General features: G+C 41.5%; 1 protein-coding gene across 3 annotated transcripts in view; it reads left to right on the forward strand.

The window, feature by feature from the left end:
* eif2ak4 (eukaryotic translation initiation factor 2 alpha kinase 4) overlaps window positions 1-18,030 on the forward strand; it is a 131,399-nt gene that overhangs the window by 110,223 nt on the left and 3,146 nt on the right. For all 3 annotated transcript variants that reach the window (XM_060828744.1, XM_060828746.1, XM_060828747.1), the window contains 9 exons: window positions 47-151; window positions 362-490; window positions 2,762-2,842; window positions 5,516-5,625; window positions 7,816-7,874; window positions 9,991-10,088; window positions 12,567-12,635; window positions 14,193-14,237; window positions 14,813-14,931. In XM_060828744.1, coding sequence (XP_060684727.1) covers window positions 47-151; window positions 362-490; window positions 2,762-2,842; window positions 5,516-5,625; window positions 7,816-7,874; window positions 9,991-10,088; window positions 12,567-12,635; window positions 14,193-14,237; window positions 14,813-14,931 — 815 coding nt within the window. The remainder of the gene's footprint in view (window positions 1-46; window positions 152-361; window positions 491-2,761; window positions 2,843-5,515; window positions 5,626-7,815; window positions 7,875-9,990; window positions 10,089-12,566; window positions 12,636-14,192; window positions 14,238-14,812; window positions 14,932-18,030) is intronic.

Raw genomic sequence — 18,030 nt, forward strand, 5'->3', positions numbered from 1 at the left:
TTCTCAAGAAATAAGAACTATTGAGTTTGTTTTTCCTCTTCCTTAGATCCTCGAATTCCAGAGACCGCAAGTTGTAGGGCCACTTCCCTCTGCTGTAGGAGTTAGCCTTGCCTTGGATAAAATTTCCACCCTTTGTAACTCATCTGAACAGGTGAGTTATCCCAAGAGTTTTATATCATTGCTGGTTTCAAGTGAAATATATCAACCAAAAACAAGAAGTGTTGAGCAACAGAGTAAGGATTGGGACCATGCTGAGAGATGGATTCCAGTGTAAATACTTTGTTGCTTCTTCAGCTTTTAACAGTAAGCTATTTGTGAACTGCAGGTTCATAACTCTCCAACCAACTGTCTTCCATTGTAGCCTGTTACCTGTCATTGTGAGATCCTGGTGGTTGCTGTCGGGAGCGTGTCACTGGACAGGGCTATTGGCCTCATCCTGCAATTGTGGAAATCTGGGATAAAAGCTGAGTTGCTGCACAATGTTACCCAGGTAATGCATGTAGTAGATTTGGGATGCAAGTATAATTTAAGGGACTAGAGGTCCATTGATGGAAATTGACCTCCAAGATCTTGATTTAGGGGAATGGAGGAGGCAGATGTACTTTGGTGTTTAACACCATGATTTCTCAGCTTGTCTGTGTTGTGTGTACTGCAGTTTACATCTTCTAAATGTGTAGTTTTTCTCTGGGCTGAGGCTATCTAGTGTCTGGCCCTTACGGGTTATAAGATCAGGCTGTTGGCAGGATTGAACCTTGGGTACATTTCCCACAAGATTCCACCTTTACTATCCCACCAGTTCCTCATGACATCATCAGTGTCGGTAGTGCTTAGTGGGCTCAGTCAAGTATTAACCCTTTCAGACCTATATTCTGCATCCAGTCTTTAAGGGCTTATGTGGTCTAGTGCTGCAAGAATAGCCGTCATCTGGTGCAATGAGAAGTATTGTCTAGAGTAAACAATATATAGTTCATTTTGATAAGAATTGGCTCTACATTATTAAAAGACTGTTGGGAGGACTTGGCCTTAGATCTGGTCTCCCACTGATAGCCCATGGGAGCCTTGGTCATTCTTCATGTGTAAATTATTGGAATAAAAGGGAGTGTCTCAACTAAGCTAGGTCACATGAACTGTGTGATAGTGGTCATCTGACAGCAAAAGGGTAAGAAGATGCGTGGATGTCTTCACTAGCTCCACTCTTGATAACCCTAGCTGAGATGAGTTAACTTGGCATGTCAAGGAATTGAATTTGTGTACGGTATATCCTGCCTCATGGTTTATTCTCACACTAAATCAATCTTTGTTTGTTATATTGTGATGATACTATGGCTTTAAGAGGTGTATTTTGTCCCCTTTCTTTTATGAAGAAAGGTTGAGACTGAGGTGATGAGTAATCTGCTCAAAGCGAATAAAATAAACAGCTTGTGAGGCCTTGGGTTTTTTTTTGTTAAAGTTGGAATAATAGAAGCAACCTGAATGGATGGAGTCACGCTCCCAAAGAACTAGGATTTTTAGTTTTAGCTTTCAGCAGTTGCTGGGTTCTTGAAGCTAGATGTGGAAGCCTTTTCTCTCTCTGTTACAGCTAAAAGCTGGGGTTCTCTTAGAATTGCATGTGAGACAAGATATTTTACTGAATTTGTCTTTGCCAAGGGTGTGTTTATGGGCTATCACTGTATTGGAACAGTTAATTAATAATAGTTGGTGTGTACATATATATAGAGCTGAAAATATGTTGCTGGAAAAACACAGCAGGTCAGGCAGCATCCAAGGAGCAGGAGAATCGACGTTTCGGGCATAAGCCCTTCTTCAGGAATGAGGAAAGTGTGTCCAGCAGGCTAAGATAAAAGGTAGGGAGGAGAGACTTGGGGGAGGGGCGTTGGAGTTGCGATAGGTGGAAGGAGGCCAAGGTGAGGGTGATAGGCCGGAGTGGGGTAGGGGCGATGAGGTCAGGAAGAAGATTGCAGGTTAGGAAGGCGGTGCTGAGTTTGAGGGATTTGACTGAGACAAGGTGGGGGGAGGGGAAATGAGGAAACTGGAGAAATCTAGGTGGTTGGGGGGTTCCTAGGCAGAAGATGAGGCGCTCTTCCTCCAACCGTCGTGTTGTTATGGTCTGGCGATGGAGGAGTCCAAGGACCTGCATGTCCTTGGTGGAGTGGGAGGGGGAGTTGAAGTGTTGAGCCACGGGGTGGTTGGGTTGGTTGGTGCGGGTGTCCCAGAGGTGTTCCCTGAAACGTTCTGCAAGTAGGTGGCCTGTCTCCCCAATATAGAGGAGGCCACATCGGGTGCAGCGGATTATCTTAGCCTGCTGGACACACTTTTCTCATTCCTGAAGAAGGGCTTATGCCCGAAACATCGATTCTCCTGTTCCTTGGATGCTGCCTGACCTGCTGTGCTTTTCCAGCAACACATTTTCAGCTCTGGTCTCCAGCATCTGCAGTCCTCACTTTCTCCTGTACATATATATAATTCTGTAAAACATTTCGATAAAGTTACAATTAAGAAAATTCTTCTATTTTGTTTTTGTTTTGAGTGTATTTTAATTGTAGTGTAAAAATAGTGTGTTTGCTTAAAGTAGTTTGACTGAATGAATTGCATCTGGAATTACTTACCTGTAAAACTTAGGGTCTGGGCTATCTTAATTTTGAGGGAGTTTGGTCTGGTCCATAACAATGTTAACTGACTACATCCTGTGCTCAGTATGAATTAAAGCTATGTTTCTGATTTCAAGTGAATGTAGTTACAGTGCTGGCATTTTCTATCTCAGGAAGAAGCTCAGGAGCATTGCAAACAGGTTGGAATCAGTCACTCCATCCTTATCTCAGATAAGGAGAGTAAACACGTGAAGGTAATACACTTTTAACTTATAAGATTTATCTGAGTATTAAAATCCCCAGTGCTCTTTACTTAAAAGCAAATACGTCCATATTGATGATCATATACACTACTGAATCAGTGAATACTGTGTTGGAGCTGCATCATTTAGAAGGCCACAAAATCTAACTGGTACTATATTACCGAAATGTTTACATGGGCCATCTGGAGTTTAATTGTCATGCAGTCAATCATGTTGCAGATTGGAAATTATCCATAAGTTTCAGCATGCCCCTGTCAACCCAGCATTTTTAAGATTGTATTTCATCAATCACTCTGACATTTGCACTTGGACAGTTGTCTGCATGAGTTCATGACTTCATGAGGGAAGTGAAGGGGCAGAATACTTATAAAAATCACTCCAACCAGTCAGTTTATTTATTCTGAATCCAACTGATGAACAAACAGAACTTTATCAACTAATACAAATGAAGCAAAGTAAAGCATAGGACTCACAAGCTATTTTAAATATTACCCATGAATGATGAACCTAGCTGAAGTTTTCCAGTGGAGTCCCAGACACTAGGGCTGGTCACTTCTGTGATGATGAGTGTCACTGTCTTTATTTCCTTCATTGCTGACTCCTTTTCTTCCAGTTACTTTGTAAACCTTTAAAGCTTTGTACATTATCTCTCCCAGTCTCAGCTGACAGCTTATGTGAGCTACTACCAATTGCCCCACTGTGAAGTGGTTGTTTATCACCCAAGCTGCTTATCACTTACATCTACAATACTTTGTCAGTTGCTGCAATCAGTGAACTTCAAGTCTCCTCCCTGTCAGGTTTGATTTCCTTTGTCAGACCCCTGTGTTAATATTGAGGGAAAAGCAAAAGAATGGAACAAGCAAAGATAAAGCACACGGAAAGATGAAACTGAATTTTCTACGTAAATGTTTCCCTTTTCACTCTGGCCCCATTCTGGTCAGGTAATTGAAAATAATTTCACCATAGCTTTTACAGTCTGTATTGGCTGTGACCGTGCCTCATGGTTTTAAGAATGCAGATGACATTTCTGTAACAGCAGTAGAGGTAGTGTTACAAGATGGCCAGACAGGGAATGTGTGCCACCAACTATCCCTTCATTGCTGATTTTGTCAATACCCAACAGAATCCTTTGAGATAATAAATTGATTTGTACCACTGGCTGCATTTTTGACGAGTGTATCTTGAGAGGTGGTAATAGAGCATCTCAAGTTTTTCGCAGATGTTAGTTCAATGGTCAGAAAAATCTCCCTGTAGGCAGTAAAATATATTTATTAGGAGTGTTTTGCTGCTGTTGTCTTATCAGAGTTACAGTATTCTGATTTGATTAAATTATATAAAAATTGAGTAATAAATCTGGTTGGGCTGAAGGGTCTGTTTCCACACTGTAGGGAATCTGATCTAGTAAATTCTGCAAGGTTATAGAAACAGATGTTGCTCCTGTGATAGTTGTTCTGTGTTCCTTTTGCTGTAGCCTTCCTATATCCACCATTTTTTTACCTGTTCTTATTTTGTCAGATATGAAATGACAGTGCAAGGTTTATAGGTTCTTAATCAATTGAATTATAATGTTTTACAGTTTTAGGCACGAGTTTAGGAGCCTGGCAGTATGAGGGAGGAGACGCTATTGCTGGGGAGACATGGGGGTACGGATCTGATCTGGGAAAGGCAGATCTGGTGATGAAAGGATAGGAAGGAAAACTTAGAGCTTGCTTATGGTTGGGCATGAGGAATTGGTTGGATACCTTGTGTGAAGTTAGTTTGGTTTTTGAGATCGCTGGTAAGACCCTATGTGTGATTGGGAAAAGTGATGATTGAGAAGGAGAAGGTATGTGATCTTGTAGGGAACAGGCAAAGTGTGGTTGGAGGAGTTATGAGAGATCCTGTCTGAACTCATGGAAACTGGGAATTCCCTACCTTTTAAGAGAAATAGCCAACTTTGCACCCCCAATATTTTGAGTCAGTGTGGTGATGGAAAAGCACAGCTGGTCAGGCAGCAAACGAGGAGCAGGCGAGTCGACGTTTCAAGCATGAGCTCTTCATTAGGAAATCTAGTTGATTACAACCCCCAGTATTTCGGCAAGATTACACTTGAAAGGATTCAGAACAAATACACAAGGATGTTGCTGGGTTTGGACCTATAGGGAGAGGCTGAATAGACTGGGACTACTTTTCCTGGAAAATCGGAAGCTGAGAGTGACCTTATAGAGATTTATAAAATCATAAAAGGCATTGGAAGATGAATAGCCAATTTCTTTTTCCCAAGGTAAGGGAGTCAAAAAGGTTTAAGATGAGAGGGGAAAGATTTAAAAGGGACCTAAGGGACAACTTTTTCATGCATAGGGTGATGCTTGTATGGAATGAACTGCCAGAGGTGGTGTGGAGGCTGGTACAATGGCAACATTTAAAAGGCATCTGGGTGGGTATATGAATAAGACGGGATTGGAGGGATATGGGTCAAATGCTGGCAAGTGGGACTAGATTAATTTAGGATATCTGGTCGGCATGGACAAGTTGGACCAAAGGTTCTGTTTCTGTGCTGTACACCTCTATGACTCTAATTCCCGGCTGCATGGTTGTGCTGAGACAGCAATTCTGAATTCATGACTGTGCCAAGGAAGTTGGGCATTTGTCATGTTGTGATGATTTTTTCTTTGCTGTGTTCAGGTGCGATCGTTTGAAAAGGACAAACAGACTGAAAAACGAATTCTGGAAGCAGAGGTAGTGGAGCACTTAAAGAAAATCAAATCTAAAATCTCAGACGAAAAGAGCAACAGGTGAGAGTTTTACTGTAGACCAGAGGGTCAACGATTGTGATGATTGGTGTCTTGTATGAACTAGCCAGTAGAGTAAGGGGAGACTGGAGGCCAAGGCTGTGTTCACCAGCATAGAGAAGTTCAGCTCAGATCAGGTAGTGGGTTCTGAAGTACAGGAGACTTGTGAATCTGAACCAAAGAATTTGGATTCATATTGAAATTGCAAGAGGAAAGAGCAGAAACAAATCTTACTTTTTTTTTAATTGATAGAGGAGACTGTGGATTTTCTGCAATGGACTCTTAATTCTGAGCTAATTGCAGTCAACATCATCAGAATTCCTGTCTGTCTTCTACTGATTCAGTGAAGGGCCCTTGTTGACTTTTGGATTTAACTGTGATGTGTAGGTTTAGTGAATGTTTCGGTAGTATTGCATTTTGTGGAACGTTGGGATCCGAGTTTAGAATTATGGTTCACATTAACTTGGAAATATTGTGAACTGTGAGAATGATGGGGGACCTGCAGTGGAATTGTTGGAGACATGGGGATATGTATACAGAAAACATTGGAGAAAACATTGGGCGGCACGGTGGCACAGTGGTTAGCACTGCTGCCTCACAGCGCCTGTAGACCCGGGTTCGATTCCCGACTCAGGCGACTGACTGTGTGGAGTTTGCACGTTCTCCCCGTGTCTGCGTGGGTTTCCTCCGGGTGCTCCGGTTTCCTCCCACAGTCACAAAGATGTGCGGGTCAGGTGAATTGGTCAAGCTAAATTGCCCGTAGTGTTAGGTAAGGGGTAAATGTAGGGGTATGGGTGGGTTGCGCTTCGGCGGGTCGGTGTGGGCTTGTTGGGCCGAAGGGCCTGTTTCCACACTGTAAGTCTAATCTAATCTAAAAAGGAGGAGGAGAGGGGACCTAATTGAGGTAAACAAGATAATGAGAGGCATAGATAGAGTCGATAGCGAGAGATTATTTCCCAAGTCAGAAATGACTAATACGAGGGGTCATAGTTTTAAGCTGGTTGGAGGAAAGTATAGAGGGGATGTCAGAGTCGGGTTCTTTACAGAGAGTTGTGAGAGCATGGAATGCGTTGCCAGCAGCAGTTGTGGAAGCAAGGTCATTTAAGAGACTACTGGACATGCATATGGTCACAGAAATTTGAGGTGCATACATGAGGATCAGTGGTCGGCACAACATCGTGGGCTGAAGGGCCTGTTCTGTGCAATACTGTTCTCTGTTCTAAAACATTGGAGGAGGTAGGGCAGGTTGAGACAATTAATAAAGTATATGGGATTGTGGACTTTCTGAATAATTTTGAACAGTTATAAAACTTTGATTTTTTTTACCTCAGTTGTAGCATTTGTCCAGTTCAGGCATGACACCTCAGGGAGGATGTGAAGACATCAGAGCGGGTTCAGAAAAGACTGATAAGAATGCTTCCAAGAATGAGGCACTTCAGGTGTATGGATAAATTGAGAAGCTGGGGATGGTTGAGATTTGATAGACTTTCAGGGACTAAAAAGTGCCTGGACAGAGAGAAACTATTCCATTTGATAGAGAATTTGAGGGCTAGAGGATACAGATATACATGAGGTTAGGATCTGGAAGGTACTGCCTGGAAGTTTATGGAGACCGTTTCAATGATGGCTTTCAAAAGAAAATTGATTTAAGCATCTGAAGAGAGGTAATTGTAGGGTCATGGAGAGAATGGGACTGACTGTTTCTCTTGCAGAACAGACACAACAAACAGAATGGACTCCTGTAATGTTTTACTTATTCAATTGTGATTTCTTCAAACTGCAATCCTTTATTTTCTCATTGTGTCTTGGTTTGAAAATACGATTAAAAGTAGAATCCCCTTAACGTGTGTGATTCACCAGTTACATGAGGGAAGAGATCATTGCCTTTCATAGAGCACAGAAGCAAGAATATACTGTCCTACGAAATTCATGTGCCTTTTTGTCTCACTGCTGGTTATAATATACTTGAACCCTTGAGCTCTATGGCCTCCTCTCTGCAGCTGAATGGTCACATCACGAGCAAGCTATTCAAATGAGAAGTTTGTAATGGTCATGTAAAAAAAAGCGAAAATGAATGAAATCGACTTATGAAAACTGATCATTTCTTGACCTGACCACTCCTATCCTTACCAGGCTTGAAGTTTCCCAGGTTGGGTTCTGTTGACCATCTTCCTTGTGTTTTCTTTTAAACAGGGAATCTCCAGAGAGCCCCTCCTCTCAGAACCTGAAGGGATCACTCAGCGGTTCTGCAGGTACTGTTAGCTTCCGTGACCAAGCATTGTTTCAACATTTACCATTGTCTTAGTCTCTCACTGTGAAGTGGGACAAGTATGTTGAATAATGATATGGGTGATTGATTCCAACCATGAGAATTCACTGGTTTACCATTTATGAGCCAATTCCATTTCACATCCTGAGATCTGCATAATTTTTCCCAGTGTTTTGAATCGATTTGGGAAATGAGTAATAAATAGGCTTGGTGACTTTACAGTGCAGACAGGGCAGTTAGCATTGGTGGTAACTACAACTTTCCACCTCTTCTAAGCATGCTGAAGATTTTTTAAAAAATCCTAATTGAAATAATATTAAGGCTTTGACTGGCACTGTTTGAGTTCAGTTTGTTACTGTGACATTCCTTAGGAACAATTGAATTTCTATCTTGTAGTAGAATTTTTTTTTAGCAAAAGCTGCCCTCCAACTCTGGAGCTACTTTGATAATGGAGACATGCCCTGGGTTACCTGTGGCTTTACCACTGATGCAGTCACACAAACCAAGATAATTTCTTTTATTTTTAAAGAAAGAAAGAAATTCCTTTAGTTTCTTTTGTAAATCTGATTCATTTGTTCTTAAAGAACATTGCCAAGGCCACCATTTACTTTGAAGCACCACCTGCTGACTGGCTTATATATACACGTGTGCACATGTTCACACACACACACATGCCCATAGATACACATACCCGCCTTCATACATGCAAACACACACTGGTGCCCATGGACGTGCATTATCCTGGCACCAGGAAAACAACATGCAATTGTAGATTTGTGCCAAGGCCACAGACAAATCTACCTGTTCCATAACCTGTCAAATTCCTGTCAATATTCCTCTTCCAGTCTTCCATGAGTCCCCTATGCAGCTGACTCATGGTGCCATAGTCTTGACTCTGGGTACACTTCTCACGTGAGCCATCATTCTGATTGATATTCAGAACTGAATACTGGATGGTGAGCCTGATTCACTGAAGAGGGTTCCTGTTCTACCTGCCTGGTCTTCTGTGACTATGTGTTGGTTACTTATTTCCCTTTCTTCCCTGCGTACTCTTAAATGACCCATTGATGTAGCTCTCAGCTTTGTCAATACAATGCATTGATGCCATTTCTCAGTTCCTACATGCAGAGCTCAAGCTGCTGCACGCGATGATACCTGCTGCACAAATGATCATCCAGGACATGGGTGATGAAGTTCCCACATAGTGCAGCATGTGCATTCTTGAGGTTCCAGCAGCTCTGTCATTCTCATTTTCAGTGGTCTTTCATTTGCTTCGCAGATCTCTTACTGTTTGCTGACTCTTGTGCTTGTTAGTTTTCAGTTAGTTGTGTTGCTACTGTGCCACTCTTGGTGATGGGTGTGCAAGTACACTCATAATACACTCCATGTCCTCAGTGCTTCCATGTTTCTAATAGGAAGGTTATTGACATGTATTGTTAATTATGCTATTTCTCTCTCCATGGCTGTCGGACCTGCTGAGCATTTCCTGCTTTAAATGTGTTCACTCTGAGCTGTTCTTGACATTGAATCTTACAATAGACACAGTAAGATTCTGACTTACGCAATAGATTAGTTAACCTCAGTAATCTTTAATTTAGCTTAAGAATATCTTGAAATAATACAGAACGTGAGTACTGCTGAAAAAGGCCAAGTTTTATTGAAACATTTTGACAATGTTGAAATTAGCAACATGTATATGTTATTTCCATCTCTAAAGAACAGGACCACGTATTAATATATGTAGTTTTTGGCAGGTACAAGCCACATGTGAACCTTACTGATGATCTTAAATTAATTGTCAGTATTATTATTGGCATGCTGGATTATTTAGCAAATGCTGTCCAATTTAGGGTTCTGAAGAAGACTCCTAGTGGAGGCATAAGATGTCAGGATGAGGTGATTTGACTATAAGGCATATTGCAAGGCCGGATAATTTTAAGATAGGGATTTGAATATCTGTGTGCTCTCATCTCCTGTCCCCTAACAATGGTTTGAGCAGTATATTAAATAATTATAACATTCTGTTCTTAAAAGTAATGTTTGTCTACTTCACCAGGTATGTCAAAAGTGTCTCTTTACCATTTTGCCCTCACCCACAGGACCTTTTGAATCACATGGAAGCTCGTTAGTGCCAAATTTTAATCTAATTTCACCTGAGAAACTGTCAGCAAGCATGAAACGGCGGTATGAGGAAAAGGTAAGAAGTGGATCTCCTCTCTGGGAGCTTCTACACTTTAGACAGAACCTAAACCAAACTGTAGCTGAGATTGGAAAGAAAATACGTCATTGCCAGATAACACTGCACTGCCAGATCAGATCATTGTAGATTTGAAAAATTGAACCCTCGATCAGCCGCCAGTGATAATAGATTCTAACAGAAATATGTTGGATATTGGTTTTATTGGTCATGATTTGGAGATGCCAGTGTTGGGCTGGGGTGTACTAAGTTAAAAATCACATAACACCAGGTTCTAGTCCAACAGGTTTAATTAGAAGCACTAGCTTTCGGAGCACTGCTCTTTCATCAGATGGTTGCCAGTGCTCTGAAAGCTAGTGCTTCCGATTAAACCTGTTGGTTTTGTTGGTAATTTCTTTGATTTGTGTTAGTGGTGCTTTATTTTATTCAATGCTTCATTCCCATTTTCTCATACTCTGCCATTGACCTAAGCTGAAAATAGACCTCATGCCCAGGTCTCTCAAGGGATAATTTTACTGGCTCCTCCTGTGATGCTTTCACACTCTCTTCCCTTTCCAATGCACATGGCAGCACCGATTATTCTTAAGTCATGCTTCAACAAAACATCTCAGGAAGACATGTTATATTCAGAGCTCTATTAGAATGCTTCTTCATAGGTGATATATGTGTGAAAAGGGAGAACTACCTCTTCTTTTGAGAGATTAGCCAACATAATGCATTAAATGAGAAACTTAAGATTCAAGTCGCACCAACCTTCAATGTAATTCTTGACTGCTCAGATACTGAAGCATTCTGTGTGCCCATGCAGCAAGACCTGAATAACATCCAGTCTTGCACTGACAGGTGGCTACATAAGTACGTCCAGGAGGAGCATGCCTGACCATTTCTCCATGATACTTGATGACATTATCATTGCTGAACCTCCTACCTTGTGCACACGAGGGATTACTATTGTCCAAAACCATATAAATACAATGTCCACTAGAGCAGGTCATTGACTTTCCACAGGATTCATAGTCAATCTATGTACATAGATCTTTGAAAGTTGCCACTCAGGTGGATAGAGCTTGTAAGAAGGCCTATGGTGTATTAGCGTTCTTAGCAGAGGGATTGAATTCAAGAGTCGTGAAGTGATGTTGCAGCTGTACAGGACTTTGGTTAGGCCACATTTGGAGTACTGTGTGCAGTTCTGGTCGCCTCACTTTAGGAAAGATGTGGAAGCTTTGAAGAGGGTGCAGAGAAGATTTACCAGGATGTTGCCTGGAATGGAGAATAGGTCGTACGAGGATAGGTTGAGAGTTCTCGGCCTTTTCTCGTTGGAACGGCGAAGGATGAGGGGTGACTTGATAGAGGTTTATAAGATGATCAGAGGAATAGATAGAGTAGACAGTCAGAAACTTTTCCCCCGGGTACAACAGAGTGTTACAAGGGGACATAAATTTAAGGTGAAGGGTGGAAGGTATAGGGGAGATGTCAGGGGTGGGTTCTTTATACAGAGAGTGGTGGGGGCATGGAATGCGCTGCCCGTGGGAGTGGTAGAGTCAGAATCATTGGCGACCTTTAAGCGGCAATTGGATAGGTACATGGATGGGTGCTTAATCTAGGATAGATGTTCGGCACAACATCGTGGGCCGAAGGGCCTGTTCTGTGCTGTATTGTTCTGTGTTCTATGTTCAATCGTTCCCTGACTCACCAAAGCCTGCCGACCATCCAGAAGGCACCACTCAGGACTTCTGAATTTCTTCAGCATTTTCTTCTTTTATTCCAGGTTTGCAGCATTTGCAGTATTTAACTTGTATTAAAGCAGCGTGCTTGTTTAGCACCCATCCACAAGCTTCACCATCCACTATCCCATACCACTTACACAGCAATATGCACTGCAGCATCTCACCAAGGTTCTTTTTACAACACTTTCCAAATCCATCACTTCAAAAGACAAGGGCAGGAAATATGTGGGAATAGCTTGGGTACCCCTACACCCAAATGTACCACAGCTGTTCAATAAGGCAACTTACCAGCAACTTTACCAGGACTGTTAGGAATGGGCAATAAATTCTGGCCTTCTCAACAAGTCCAACTTTCTGTTAATGATTGATTTCAAATCCTGTGGAAAATTTTACTGGGTGATCTTTTAACAACTGTACAATGCTATTGTTATTTCCATTCTAATTTAAGTGCTAGCAATTTAAACTCCATCGGCTGTTTCCCTTCAACAGAAAAGCTCTTGCTGTGCAGCTGACTTCATATTCATGTAAATTCTAAAATAGCATAACCTTTGCAGGTGAGCACAACTATGTAGTTAGATATTCATCACTGTCTACTAAACATGTAGATTAACAAAACCTACATGAGTAAAACTGATGACTAGACAACAGTGAATGGTTTTGAGAGAACAGTACAGCAAACACCATTTCTTTCATGATGTTCATGTCCTGTACCCAACTTAAGTCATTCTTAAAGCAGCTCTTCGCTTTTCAGGTTCTCTCAAGACTTCAAACCTTTGTCAGTAACCTGCAGCAGAAAAGCAATGACATTGAGGTTTTAGCGGTGAGTCACTGAAACATTGACATGTGTGGGTGCTGGGCAGATTTAGAATCTGAAACTGCAGCCAACTGTGGAGCTGCCATGATCATTGGGGAGAGGGGCACTCATTGCTCATTCAGTGCCTGAAGAAAGGCACTGACTCAAGGAGATTGGGGGAGGGATGAATGGCACTGAGAAAACAGACTTCTATTAAAATTGGCTTATACAAAGTGCCCTGATTTTGTAGAGTTGGTCTAAGCAGAGCTTCCCATTTTGATGTCTTTCCCTTTGATAATGAGTTTGTGAATGTCATACTGAAAACTTTGAAGCTAAGTAGAGAGATCAGTATATTTTTTAAAAATAGAAATGTGGAGAAACAAAATGGTTGAGAAATACATGTATAGTAATCAGTAATAATTAATGGACAGGAACAATGTTGGCCTTTATATCAAGCATAATTCATAAAGTAATGATTAGAGCCACTTTGGAATATTCTTCAGTTTTTGGACATTAAAGCTCAGGAAGCATATGTTGGCTTGAAAAGATTGGTGTAACACAGATTCATTAGAATAATTCTAGGCCAAAAGGGCTAAATTACAAGGACTGATTTCTTAAACACTCTTCACCATTAAGGGAATGATCTAATTGAAGTGTTTAAGATGTGTGAATTTCTTTTTAGGATAGACAGGAATTCCATCTTTCCTCCTGTAGGAGAATGTAGAATATGAGGGCATAACCTTAAAATTAAAGTTAGGTCATTCTACAGGAGTGTTTGGAGGTAGTTCCTCGCACAAATGCTCTGGAAATTTGTGTGTGTGTTGGTGAGGTGAGAGCAGGATGGTTTGGTAAACATGCAAGTTGGTGAAGTGGATGTGTATGGTGATGGGCATAGTCGCCTGTGCCGTTATGCTGTTGCCTTTCAGATCTACCTGCTGGCCAGCCTTAAACACAAACCACAAACTTTCCAATTTCTGCTGCTCCAAAAATCCCGTACAAAACATGCTCTCACCCAAGACTAGGGGTAAAAAGCCTCATTTGGGTATGGCTCCAGAAAATCTGGGATGCTTGATCATCTTTCCCACTCTTGAAAAAAGCTGATGAGTTGGAGAGTGAATTGAAAATTTCAAAGCTGAGATGGTAGATTATTGGTAGGCAAGGGTAATGCAATGAAAGGTCAGCCTGGATTTACTGCTTAAAAATGTCTGGAATGTGACTTGACCCGTGGGCCTTTGCTTTGTCTTTTTTTCCCGGGATGTGGGTGACACTGGCAGGCCCAGCATTCGGTGCCCCTCCCTAACTGCTCCTGATCTGAGTGGCTTTGTAGGCCATTTCAGAGGCAGTTCAGAGTCACCTGTACTGTTGTGGATCTGGAGTCACACGTATACCAGGGTCAGAACAGCAAAACTTCCTTCCGTGAAGAGCACTAGTGACCCTGATGGGCCATGCACAATCAGCAAAGGATTCATGGTCACTTGTTACTGCTTTATATTTCAGATTTATTAACTGAATTTAAATTCCACCAGCTGTAGAATTTGGGAAAATAAATCACATATGGAACTAGGTGTGTGATGTAATTTGCAGGTTGACATATCGAAGGAAACTCTGATCAGCTTCTTATCGCTTGAGGTAAGATTTGATTTATATATCATTAGTAAATGACTGTTATTTCCCAGGGAGTTTGGTGAAGACTCCCACAGCTTCCTGTTGTGTTCTTTTTGTTTATAAAATCTGCTTATTTTCTCTCACTTCCTTCATTTTCTCACAGGTCCCTTCCATACTGTAGTAAGAATGGTTAACTTGTTACAGATCTGTCACAAACCTACTCACTCCTCAAGGTAGTTTGGGTTAGCTGGTTAATCCATGGTATGATTGGGATCACAGCCCAGACTGATTCCTCCTTTGATCAGATTTTTTTCATTGCCAAGCCTAGAGCTGCTGAGGCCTGTTGTAAAACAATGATTGACATCTGACACAAGATAATTTTCTGCTGGAGCCACTGATCAAACTCCACAGCTTCTAATCTGTATGGCTTCAACAGAGCCTAATTCTAGGTTGTGTATTCTGCATCGTTCTCCTTATTGGTCAGTAGCAAATCTGAGAGTGTACTTTCTGTTGGGTCACCTCAACACTCTGCATGTATATCAGTATTGGAATTATTGGGTGTTGCGTTCTGCTCTGATTTGTTATTCCTGCTGTCCTAGTACGGTGGAGATGAGCAAGCGTTCAATGTCAGTGTGCAACACCTGCTTTCCCGGTCAACTAAACAGCGCTACCTGAAATCCATCTGTGACCAAATCCATCACTTCAAATTGATCAAGAGGTAAGATGGAAGCAAATTTGAGTACTTGAGTAGTGGGAGAGATTCCTGGCTGCTCTATTGCCACATTGGTGAAGTTCCTGGCTGTTGTGATGGGTACTGTTTGTGGAGGCAGTGGGGGAGGATTCCTTGTAATGGAGCATTGGGCATATTCTTGGATGTTGCTCCGGATACTGCATGGAAATCCTGGGAGAATTGGGGGATAGTACAGTAGGTGAAACTTTGATTAAATATTCTGACCTCTTGAGAAATACCACGAAACTCTGGAATATAGCAGGCTTTACATTCCCAGTTCATGATGCTATTTCTGAATAACTACAACTGCAAATCCATTCTAGAAGCCAAACTAAAATGAAATTTGTAGTTTTGTGCTCATCAAGCTGGAGAATGAGGCTCAGCCCCAGCTTTTCAGGCATCCATTACATTTTTTTTGTTTTTTGTATCCCAGGACATGGGGTTAGATGCTGAGTAAAGCTACCTTGACACTGTCCCATCAAACACTCCCAAGATAGTACAGCAAGGGGTTAGATACAGAGTATACCTTCTTGGATGTAAAACCATGTTATTGTTCATACTATGTAATGTGGGATGGGTAATTAGAAACCTCACAGTAGAAGATACTCTGGTGGTGAAGTAGTCACAATACATTAGCGATGTCCAGAATAAGTTGCAGAGTGATCCACTCTGCTCCTCTCAAGATTGTTGTTTTGGATTTATGATGGACAAATAAGCTAAAAGGTATAGTAGTAAGTAAACAATGGAAAACATTTAAAGTGGTGGTGAATTAAAATCGTGAATAAACATTCATTGTATTTCATACAAAAATTCTGTGAGAAAGTGCTACCAATGGCTTACTCAGAACACAAGAAATAGGAGGTAATTGAATAAGATCATGGCTGATCTTTTCGTGGACTCACCTCCATTTGCCTGCCTGCTCACCATAACCCTTAATTCCTTTACTATTCAAAACGTTACCTACCTTGGCCTTAAAAACATTCAACGAGGGAGTCTCAGCTGTTTCACTGGGCAGGGAATTCCAGATTCACAACTCTTTGGATGAAGACATTCCTCCTCAACTCAATCCTAAATCCTCCCCCCTCTGTTTTGAGGCTATGCCCCCTAGATCTAGTTATTTTAAAGTATTAAGAATGTAAAAAGAGGCTTATAAAGTTGCAAAAAATGGAAATATGCCAGAGGACTCAGTGTTTTTGGAATTATCAAAGGAAATGACAGCAGTGAAGAAGATACTTTTGTATCAGACTTGACAATAGAGACACAAGTTACTATACAGTCAGTTCTTCTATAATGCGATCATCGTGTTCTTGTGCAACCTCCTCTTATAGAAAAATTACACTAGAAGTAGCATTTAAAATATGTTGGTGCTGTATTGGCGTTACAGCCAACATGTTTTAAACATTCCACGCTTTAGAAACTGCATCCCCCATTTGTGAGTTGTTACAATGAATTCGCATTGGCGAAACACAGAATATAACAGAGTGACTAAAGAAAGTGAGGAACTTAATGCCAACAGAGAACAAGCATTGGAGAAACCCAAGGGACTAAAAGCTGAAAGATTCCAGAACCATGACGGTTTGCCTTAAGGTTCTGAAAGAAGTACTGTAGAAATAACGCTTGTACAAGTTACCATATTGATGAACAGCCATTAACACACATTAGTGGGCGGCGCGGTGGCACAGTGGTTAGCACTGTTGCCTCACAGTGCCAGAGACCCGGGTTCAATTCCCGACTCAGGTGACTGACTGTGTGGAGTTTGCACATTCTCGCTGTGTCTGCGTGGGTTTCCTCCGGGTACTCCGGTTTCCACCCACAGTCCAAAGATGTGCAGGTCAGGTGAATTGGCCATGCTAAATTGCCCGTAGTGTTAGATAAAGGGGTAAATGTAGGGGTATGGGTGGGTTGCGCTTCGGCGGGTCGGTGTGGACTTGTTGGACTGAAGGGCCTGTTTCCATACTGTAAGTAATCTAATCATCTAATCTAATCAGAAGGGAGCGAATGTAACTTCAGTATTCCCTGATGGAATACTGAAGACGGTAGAGGGAAAACCTGACATCCGTCACCTTGGAAAGGTTCAAGAAAGATTTGAGGATGTTGCTAGGGTTGGAGGGTTTGAGCTAAAGGGAGAGGCTGAATAGACTAAGGCTGTTTTAGCATCCAGGTGACCTTAGAGGTTTATAATGTCGTGAGGTGTATGGATAGGGTAAATAGACAAAGTCTTTTCCCTGACATGTGTGAGTCCAGAAGTAGAGGGCATAGGTTTAGAGTGAGAGGGGAAAGATTTAAAAGGGACCTAAAGGGCAACTTTTTACACAAAGGGTGGTGTGTATATGGAATGAGTTGCCAGAGGAAGTGGGTGAAGGCTGGTACAATTACCACATTTGAAAGGCATCTGGATGGGTATATGGACAAGAAGGGTTTAGAGGAATATGGGCCAAGTGTTGGCAAATGGAACTACGTTAATTTAGGATATCTGGTCGGCTTAGACGAGTCAGACCGAAGGGTCTGTTTTCGTGCTGTACACCTCTATGATTCTATCAGGAGAATGTTGGAACCTATTTGGAAAATCTTAACAATGCATTTCAAAAATCATTGCACGGTCAGAATTGACATGGCTATACAAAAGCAGAATTGTGCTTGGCAGATGTATTCATTTTTAAATTTTGAGAACTTAAATCAGTGGGATGGGTAAAGGGAAGCCAGCAGGAAGTATACTTGAATTTCCAAGTCATTTGATAAGTTATTTACACGCTATAATAATGACTTGAATAAAAAGATTGTGGGTAACATATCTAAGTCTTTGTTAATGCAAAGCTAGATAAGAATGTAAGTGAAGAGAAGGTATAAAGAGGTATAACAGATCAAGTGATTGAACTACCAGGTGGCAGGTGTTCTGTAATATGGGATGTCTGAGATCATTCATTAGGTAGCCATGATGTGGAGCTGCTGGTGTTGGACTGCGGTGGACAAAGGTAAAAATCACACAACACCAGGTTATAATCCGAATAAACCTGTTGGACTATAACCTGGTGTTATGATTCTTTTAAAACCATTGTTCATTAGGTAATAAGAATTTTTTTTAAAATT

This window comes from Hemiscyllium ocellatum, chromosome 8 (assembly GCF_020745735.1).
Source record: "Hemiscyllium ocellatum isolate sHemOce1 chromosome 8, sHemOce1.pat.X.cur, whole genome shotgun sequence".
NCBI lineage: Eukaryota > Metazoa > Chordata > Chondrichthyes > Orectolobiformes > Hemiscylliidae > Hemiscyllium > Hemiscyllium ocellatum.